At 39.0% G+C, this 9,577-nt stretch overlaps 1 protein-coding gene across 4 annotated transcripts; it reads right to left on the bottom strand.

The window, feature by feature from the left end:
* Window positions 1–1,260: 1,260 nt before the first annotated feature.
* On the bottom strand, window positions 1,261–9,199 carry LOC129596360 (bestrophin-4-like). 4 transcript variants are annotated; one of them, XM_055493610.1, is made up of 12 exons: window positions 8,045–9,199; window positions 6,105–6,239; window positions 5,770–5,980; window positions 5,225–5,382; window positions 4,952–4,988; window positions 4,752–4,877; window positions 4,360–4,437; window positions 3,925–3,980; window positions 3,709–3,840; window positions 3,219–3,389; window positions 2,318–2,635; window positions 1,261–1,589 (listed from the first exon to the last, which is right to left on the bottom strand). In XM_055493610.1, exons 1-12 carry the CDS (start codon window positions 8,221–8,223, stop codon window positions 1,517–1,519), a joined length of 1,674 nt encoding a protein of 557 aa, XP_055349585.1. In that variant the 5' UTR covers window positions 8,224–9,199; the 3' UTR covers window positions 1,261–1,516. The 4 variants fall into 4 exon arrangements, with proteins under 4 accessions (XP_055349585.1, XP_055349588.1, XP_055349586.1 ...); XM_055493613.1 differs by having other exon boundaries at window positions 5,770–5,966; window positions 9,020–9,199; XM_055493611.1 differs by having other exon boundaries at window positions 5,770–5,966; window positions 8,045–8,184.
* Window positions 9,200–9,577: the final 378 nt, after the last annotated feature.

Raw genomic sequence — 9,577 nt, 5'->3', positions numbered from 1 at the left:
CGGCATTTTTCTCTACTGTGCAATAAATAAATCGCTGAACGCAGGCCGAATTTGTGCAGTGTCAAGTATGTATTTTCCTAACCATAAATCGCCACGTTTGTTGTCCTAAAACCATTTCCCTATACCGCGACCGATCACGCTTGCTAATACCGGCCAATCAGCAATATTCAGCACGGATTGTTATTGTTTATCGCCGCGCTTTTTTTTCCTCTCGTCGTCGCGGCGGTGTTGGTTAATAAAGCAGTATTGTACGGAACAGTGATCCCCAGTCGGACCGGTTTCCTTATAAAATTTGATTGCTGTTTGAGTTTCTAACGTGCAGTTCCGAAAAAATGAATAATAATGTGACCTCCAAAATTCTTAAAATAAATAATGGAAGTTTGCGCTGGTGCGCTAACTTTGTTTAACGCGGTAAGAGAAACGCCGGCCTGCATGAATTCTCGTTAATGCAGGACATTGATGGACAATTGCTGGACTTCGCATGGACGTGATGACTGCCTCCTCTCTATCTCCGTGGAATGCGGAATCGTCCTGTTTACTAGCGGATTGCCTGCCTGCCCTTTGTCACCGCAGCTACTCCCGCGCTTACCTGTCCCTCCTCTTATTGCCACTCCGTCCCTTTCATCGGCAGCGGGAGTTAACCTAGTTACTCGATAGCATTGCGTGAAATTTGGTTGTGCGTTAAGTGATGGCTGTCATTTCATTTGGTTTTGCACGCGTATCGGATCGCATATAATTTTTGCAACCGTTACTGTTGAATGTGACCTTTCAACTGCTGGAAGTTACCCGCCTTCCCACCCCTCTTTAGCATCATGTTGTACTGTTTAAACTATCGAATGGGTACTTTGTAAAATATTGAATAAAGGCCAGTTCTCACTCGCGCAGCTCTCTCGCCATGGTACGCACAGAACCGCACCGGAAGGTGCACTCATACGTCCTGACCACGAATCAGGATCCATCACCCTGGCCATGTATCAGGGCATCACCTGGCCACGAATCAGGTGCCGCAAAACCTCCCTGGCCACCTACCAGGAAGCAGCTATTCACCTGGCCACGCATCAGGTGTCCCACTCTACGCATACGCTCCTTCCGGTGGTCGAGCATGTTCTGACGTTTCCACGAGACTCCGCGGCCGAGCTGAGGCTGGCCACATGCCCCAACACTATCGCCGGCGTTTCTCTTATTAGGTCGTTAATATAAATTTAATTTTGATAAATATACTTATAATTTTAAACGTAAGTAAATACGCATCAAGCCGGCGTTTTATTCAGCGGAATCCTTATGACCCGCTGGTTATGGTCCAGCAACCTTCACAGTCAAAAATCACTCGAAAATATCAAAATTTAATTAATTAACTCTTCAGTATCACAAACCGTTAGACTGAAAGCGCAAATAAAAGTAGCGGAGGCCGAAGGCACAGGAGTCAAACTAAGTAGCCTAACATTCGTTGGTCCCAAAAAAACTGATACAGGAATTATAAAAAATGAACACGGAAAAATGTAAATATAGATTCTGATCACAGCAAGCTGGCCAGTGTGATTTTTCTCCGAGGAGGATTTTTCCTGGGGCTAACTTGCTCCAGCGACTGACTAAAAATATAAATTAAAACAATTTATCTGCAATGCCAGGGACATTCGAAACTGAAATTTGCGTTAAAATTTTTGTTAACGATATTACGTGAGTACTTTTTTTGTAATACTGCGGAGCAGCAAGATTTTTCACTGGGCATACAGTTGTTTAAAAGCAAAATACTACTCGTATAGCAATTGCTGGATTTTCAGTAACAATAATAACCGGAGCTTAAATATATGTATGTATACTCATATAGCGGTAACAATATCCATGTATCTGTATTCGTATTTATTGTTAATTTAATAAATTTATGCATCACATATACGTTTGTGTATGGTTACATATGCGCATCTGCTAAGCGTATATATACGTTCGGAATTCATAAATAATTGCATATATATGCGTGCTGTGTGCATATCAGCATGTACACATTCGCGCATAATATATGATTATTCATGCATTAATATAAGCATTACTGTACTATATTCTATTATCAGTATTGTTCATTCTATTATCAGTAGTATTCTATTATCATGCAGTATTATCAGTATTCTATTTATCAGTATTTTTTTTATTTGTTTTTCTATAAGCGGAATGGGTATAATAAATTAATTGTTCGTACGCTATATACTTGAAGTATTGAAGTAGAGTATAATATCGTTATTCTACTAAAGATTTTTTATTTTATAAGTTCTCATTATATAAAATTAATATATTGCACTTATATTTGGCACCCTTTCCTTACTTAATATCCAGGCCACTGCCATACGATGCCGACTGGTCGTCGGCCATCGGCGCTTTGCTGATGGTAATTACCGGGGTCTGCGCACCGGGCGCCACCACTGGCTCACTGTGCATACTGTGTACACTGATGCGCGTATGCGTCGGATGTCCATCCAGACCACTGTGCTGCGGATAGCGCAGCTGGGAGTTCAGCGTGTCGGTGCGGTGGCGGCTCAGCAGTGACGACGTCTCCCATCGCTCCGAGATGGTGTCCACGTCCACCGGCGTCCGCAATGTCCCGGTTTCCGGGTTGTTGTCGAAATCGACGTCGCCGTTCGGCCTAGTGCATGAACATCTGTCAGATACAGTAAACGTCTGGCGCCAGTCAGATGCAGCACCAAAATTCGAAAAATTGCGCTATGACGTGGATGGTACCCAAACGAAAAAATAAAAAAACGTCAATACAATCTCGATTCTCATAAGTTTTTTAGTTCAAAAATTATCCCTGTGCACGAGTAGTATTTAGTGGTTTACTTATATATAAAGTTTAAAACTAAGTAATTTTTCTTTTTAACAAGCGCTTTCTTTGACCCCATGGCAGTCGGGGGTACGGAAAAGCGCTCGAGTACGAGCCTACAATGTAATCGCGATTATGACGTAGAGTAGCTTCTCCTTTATCGTATTGCGACTGTAAAATAAGTCGCAATGCAAAGCAGATATTTCTTGACGGTTATTTTTTACTTTGGGCATATGAATGATGCATTTATAATTTTAGACTGGAACGGCGCCCATGTCAAGACGGAGCCAACGCAGTTATCATTATGGTGTACTCAAATGTTACTTACAATCGTTAGTTTCACTTTTAGTACTCGTCGGTAGAATTATATATACTACGTACATTAAACTTTTAACTGCAATCGTACTGTAAGTTTGTCGGGTGTCGGGATAAATGCTCAAATTTCGGGGTGCAGGAGGAGCGGCGTCTGGTCAGTCCCGGCATATTACGGCCATTCAACAGTCCACCTATTCGGCCCGGTTTTGGCAGCGTCAATGTATTCGGAATTTGCAGCAGCTGAGCCGCTCCATTAGGAATGCTGTGGAAGAAAATTCGTTTTTATTAGATACACTTTTATTGCGTAATATAAACACCATGGTTTCATTTGACCTTCAAGATTTTTGCCGATTTTCTAAATTTAACACCAGATTGAGAATAAATTAAAAATAGCAATTAATTAAGTATTGGTACAGCATATTTATATTCAAAGAATTCGAACAACAACAAAGAATTTAATAGTATACACCACACTTTATTGGCTATAGAAGTATCGACTCTGCATAAAAGCACAAAGAAGTCAAAACTGTGAAAGAAGAAACTGCTTCTCAGTTTTAAATTCCTCTGGTTTTTTAACTCACTGCAAATTCATTGTGGAACCAATATTGTTGACACTTAATCGTCGCGTGAGATCCCGCTTATTGGTATACGGCACCTTGACCTCCGTCGTATTCCAATAACGATCTTTGCCAATAGTCGGCATTTGAGCAAATCTAAGGAAATTAAATCCGACAAATGGGTGTTATCTGATAATTAATTAAGTTTAGTTGAACTGGTTATATTGAAGATTGTCTCACTTTTCATCCACGGTCAGAAACGCGACTTGCACGTGCCGATCGATAAACCAGTTTACCTGAAGAAAAACCGGTTGCCGGTCAAAATAAAACTAAATCAGTTACAATAAATAACTTCTGAATTTTTTAAATTTTATTTCTAAACTTTTTTATTTCATTTTAACTCCGTTAAATTTAAAATAAGACGTAACGATATAATCTATTTGCACATGTTCTACTGCTAATATACTGTTTCTCCAACAATATTATTTGTTCACTTTGTTGTGCGTTTGTTTAAATACGGTCTTTCGTTTCACATATATGCCGCGTGAAGGTGTGCAAAACATAATTATGTAATAATAAAATCAATAATAATATATGTCGGATCGTTAAAATGAGGAAAAATCATACTAGACAGTTAACATTTGCATTGTGATATTAATCTTATGCTGCACTAACCTCAAAATCGTCATCATCCTCACCCCAGGGATTAATCAGTGATTCGGCCACCTTTAGCCAACCAACGTAGAAAAAAAACTACAAGTGCAGAATTTTGAAGCCCACTGCCAATAATCCACATGTTTCGCCGTAATAAAAGTAAGCGATCGGTCTCCAGAGCCGATTAATTACGACGATTAATAATCTTCAGTCAATTTGCATTCAGAGAATTTGACAATAGAATAACAAAAAATTTGATTTAAACAGTTCACGCATACTTTTATTCGGCAAAAGCCCATGCAACGAAGTTACTGTCCTACAGAACGCCATTTCTACGACTTTACCATAGTGGTGCGTCATTCCAGAAATTATGTAGCAGAAATATTTTCAAAAAGCGTAAAAGCGCCGCTTACTTGTAAGAATGTAAAAACGGGAAAATAAAAATCCACATAGAAATGCTCGTAGCCTTGCGATGGATCCAGGAATTGTCGGGAGAACAGACAGCAGAAAAAGTATCCATACGTGGCTAACGTTACTACCTACCAAAAAGCCGGTCGTCAAAACTCCAAATCGAAGAATAGGTCACATTTGCGAACATCATAAGCTCCATTACCTGGGTGTACACCAAAGGCACGCTGACCCAGTCAAAGCTGCAAAAAAATACATAAAAAGCTGTTTCCTAAGTTCCGACTTTACATGTGAAAATAAGAATCAACAGTTATCTTAAACGTTTTAATAATGATTTTTTTCTCTGCAGTGGGTAATGCCGTCGCGGTGTCGCATGCAGTCTGTGTACAATTAAGGGGTATGACGAATAATTCAACGTAAAATTTTATTTGGTATTTGATCAGTAAGCAAGAAAACCTGAAGAAAATCTGAACCACACCTCCAAATTCTCCATTGGTTAGTACGGAAATTGGCGATTTCCTCCATGACGTGTTTGGTAGACACACCGGATTTATCGTCCATCAGGCCTTCTTTTTTGGCCACTTTCAGCAGCTCCGTAAACCACAACATCGGCACCCAGAATTTAGCATAAGGAATCTGCGAATCACATCCAAAAACGATTTATGCACTGTATAAAATCATCTGCAAGAATGCGGAGCTTACAGTTCACTGAGATTTATATCTGTTGTTGTTTCAAAGCATCAAGCGCTAAGTGACCTTTAACAAAAGCTATTGTGCTCGTATGTACAGTCATAGTGAAACTTGTTTGGATTCTTATGTTGCTCCACACAAACAACATATATGCGACCTGTATGGTGTCAGCTTTAGCGTCGGCACGCAAAACACGTTGTGTTAATTTTTTAAAATTTGATTTGTTTATTTTCGAATAGATCTTTGCTATTTAATTTGTCTACAGTACCTTGCAAATCAGGTACCCTTTAACTTATTCAGAAATTGGATTCAGACATTTACAGCTTTACGTACATTAACTTGTTCGTAGAGATCGACTTCCTCCTGTGTCATAAGTCCCACTTCGCACAGGTGTTCCAGCGTAGGAAAGCGCTTCTTGGCCACAATACTGACACCGCGGGTTAATAAAATAGTACTCAGGCACGTCCAGCGTGCCATAGTCCGCCGTATAATGCGACTCCGTTCGTCCAGTCCGTTGATGTGCAGAATGACTAGATTCAGTATTCTACGGTAATCAAAATTATATTTGTGAACTTATTAACACAGCCATATTTATACCGTACAAATATGTAGTGTAAACTGTAACATATACCTCAGTTTTCGCTCGGGTACTGTATTTGTTTGATTACCTGTCAGGCCATGGATAATTGAGATACTGATCCCACCATCGGCCAACCACGAACTGCACATAGAATCCCAGGACAAAGGTCAGCGGAATTAAATTTTTGTTGTCACCAATATGGCGGGCAATATTTTCGAAAGACCTGCGGATTATAAAATTTTTGTATACGTTCTCATATATAGCATATATATGGCCAGCTGCTTGTTCTATTCGAAGCACTAAATTCATATTTTATTGCAGGAGCAGAGAGAGAAAGAGATCAGAACATAATCGCTTCTATGGAAAAATAATTACATCAAAACATTTTGCACTGCAGTTCGCAATTTATCGCCCTAGAAAGATTGTGTATTTATATATATTTACTGCATGAAAAATAATCAAAAATTGTTTACCTAGGGTCCTAGGGTGTGCTGTCTGCGATTTGGCAAATTATTATCATGGTGCAAAATAAACTACTAATACGTGCTGAATAGAATATGAACGGTTGCACACAGAACAACATGTCACATGTCACGTGTAGTAAACGTGTCACGTGTGTATAAAAAACAATAAATCAAAAAAACAGTGTCTTCAGTAGCTTGCAGTTATGCACAGACTGCCTGTACATTGAGCAGATTTTCGTTTGTTATTAAAATTATTATTATTATTAATTATTTCAACCACTATTAAATGACTGCCATTACTACGATTTCTGGTATTTCAGTTAATACAATGTACAAATTGTGTTGTATAAAAAACAGCATGCAAACGGCTTTGCAGCTAGTTGTCGTCTGTTATTCCAATCCTGGACATTAAAGTGCTGCCGGTCAACTGTTCATAAAATGTGACATTTTGACTGCACCGCCAAAGTAAGCAATTAAAAAGGAGCGAAAATTTGTCAGGTGTTGTCATAACGTTATTGTTTGAAATATTGTTCTCTCTTAACGGAAACCTGGGCTAGTGCGCAAAACGCAAAGGAGAGATACCGGTAATTGTCACCCTGGTTGGCAGCCCTCCACACAACAATGAGCCGATGTAGTCAGAAGATATAATCACGAATTCACGATGGCGATTGCCAAAAAAAGCCGAATTCTACTTCGAGCACAAATCGGAGTTTATACACCATAAAATTATATATAGTATGTTGAAACCTTGAAGGATACAGTCTGTATTATAAGCGCTTACGGAAATTAGAATATTAAATTATAGCCTAGCAAAGTGATCGTTAATCTCAATAAAAAGTACGCACTAAAATCGGAAAATTGGACATTCATTATTGATCAAAATTTATGCAGGTTTTATAATTATTGCTTACATAGAACTTAATTATTGGTGAGGTCAATAACATAGCAAAAGCAACTAAAAACACATGAATTTACCTGTACAGTGTACGGATACATGTACAATGCGAGCAAGAAAGGAAGCTACGGGTTTAGGGTATGCGTTGTAGCGATGACAGCGAAAACCGGTTTGTACAGCTAGTACGCGCACAGAGAGCCACACTCATACGTGTGTAAGTGAATGCGAGCGGATTTACCCACTCACACACACATGTGCGCGATCGATCGATACAGCAAGGCAGCACTCCGCTTGCGCTTTTTGGCAGCACCGGAATGCGCTGTCTTCAGTCTATTTATAGTCACAACAGAGAGGCTGCATTGATCAACCAGCCTCAGCGGGCAAAAAAGACTGTTCGCTGGCTTTTTAACATAGACCGTAGCCTCCTCATTTAGTCAGATTGTATGCCGCATGCGCAATTAAGGGTCTTATTTCTTAGTATCACAAATCGAAGTTTGTATTGGATTTTTAAAAGCCGCTGTGCTACGAAAATCAGTACACACTTAACAGTGTTGGACAGCATAAGGAAACACAGTGCTGTATAGTCAGCTAAAGCCTAACGCATATTATTATTTTAATAGCTACATTAATAAAGTGTTTTGTAAATTTGCTGGCAGATGCAGTTTTTACCTTCGTTGTGCTTCGTTGAGCGCCACCCGGTAAACTAAGCTAACAACGGCGTATAATAATCCGAAAACGACGGTTTCTTTAAACACCAGTTTGTAGATACTGCCTTTCCAGCGCCCCAATAATTTGGCGAAACCACCAAAGGATGCCGTATGCACATTAAACTGATACGATATCGTCATCGTGGCCGATAAAAAAATCCACAGGTTCCCGAAATAAAAACCTGTGAGTATAATTTTTTTTATTTGATTATCTTGTATTTATTCCGCTCTGATAAAAATAAATTAAAAAGACTAGAAATCCAGTTTCGATGGAGAAAGGAGGTTCTGTCAGGAAATATTATAAACCAACATTTTCCGGCCGCGATTATCGCAGAAGATGTGAATCATGACAGATGAATGCTAACAAATAACAATCACGCGCATTCCTTTGAATTCTGGAAATCACCATTTAAACAGACACTTTCCAATACTGCGTCACGCTTCAGAATCGGACAAATATGGCAGCAAAAAATTGTTGCCATATTTATGCAAAGGTGTCAATAAAGGGATTAAACCGGCATGTTTTGGCAGATGCTAACAAAGGGCATAAAACGATACAAAAAAAGTTATAATTATATCGAGGAATAACTACAATTATTGAATTATTATTCAGAAATTTCTGTAGAATACTTCAGTATGGAAAATTCACTGAAAAGCACCCAGAAACAAGAAGCAGCAATAAACTGTCGCCAGCGGCGATCTACGAAAGCCGGCGCAATACCGTCGATTAATTGCTTCAGGGTAAAAATTTTTTTATCATTTTTTTTGCATTTAAGAACAAAAAAACCTGTTTTACATCCGCAAAGAAACAATCAACCAGGTGCGAGGATTGTGAGATAAAAAACAAATATGAAAAATTCCACTTGAAGTCAATAAACAGTCATCAACTTTCCAAGTGGGCCGTTATAGCATGTGCTGCCGAAAGTATCATAATTACCGCAAAACGGCAGCGGCGATTTTACGCCTAGATGATACGGATCGGACCCTTTTTTCACGAGAATATGTATTCCGCTATAAACAAATAGCAAAACACAGCGTGTTATATAATTTTTCTCATCACATACGAAGTCCGTTTTAGTAGAACATTTACAATTTCTAGTAAAAAATTTACTGTATGCGCAAAGTACAATACTCATACATATATATGCATGTTGCCTAAAATTGTTGATGTGCGATTGTGCAACATGTACCAATCTGGTCAGGTGATCTTTATCACTATATTGAGTTTCTCGATGCACTCGCTGATAACAGTGCATCCGAAATGTTTTGGATTGTTGTTTTATTTACCGGATTGATCTGTCTTTCCGATGTATGTACGCGTTATCTGACAGCTGTGGCAAAAGCTACTTTGTAAAGTACTTTGTGCTAAAGTACTTTCTACTATTACTATTAAAAAGTACTTTGTACTAATGGTAAGAGATACTCGTACAATACGGACCACATTACACAGTAAATAACTATTTGGGACCAGAAGTGTTCTGTTAGAGCAAGATTA

This window comes from Paramacrobiotus metropolitanus, unplaced genomic scaffold (genome assembly GCF_019649055.1).
Source record: "Paramacrobiotus metropolitanus isolate TYO unplaced genomic scaffold, Prichtersi_v1.0 Parri_scaffold0000089, whole genome shotgun sequence".
Classification (NCBI taxonomy): domain Eukaryota; kingdom Metazoa; phylum Tardigrada; class Eutardigrada; order Parachela; family Macrobiotidae; genus Paramacrobiotus; species Paramacrobiotus metropolitanus.
The sequence above is the reverse complement of the archived record's forward strand: the minus strand, read 5'-3'. Positions and strand labels throughout refer to the sequence as shown.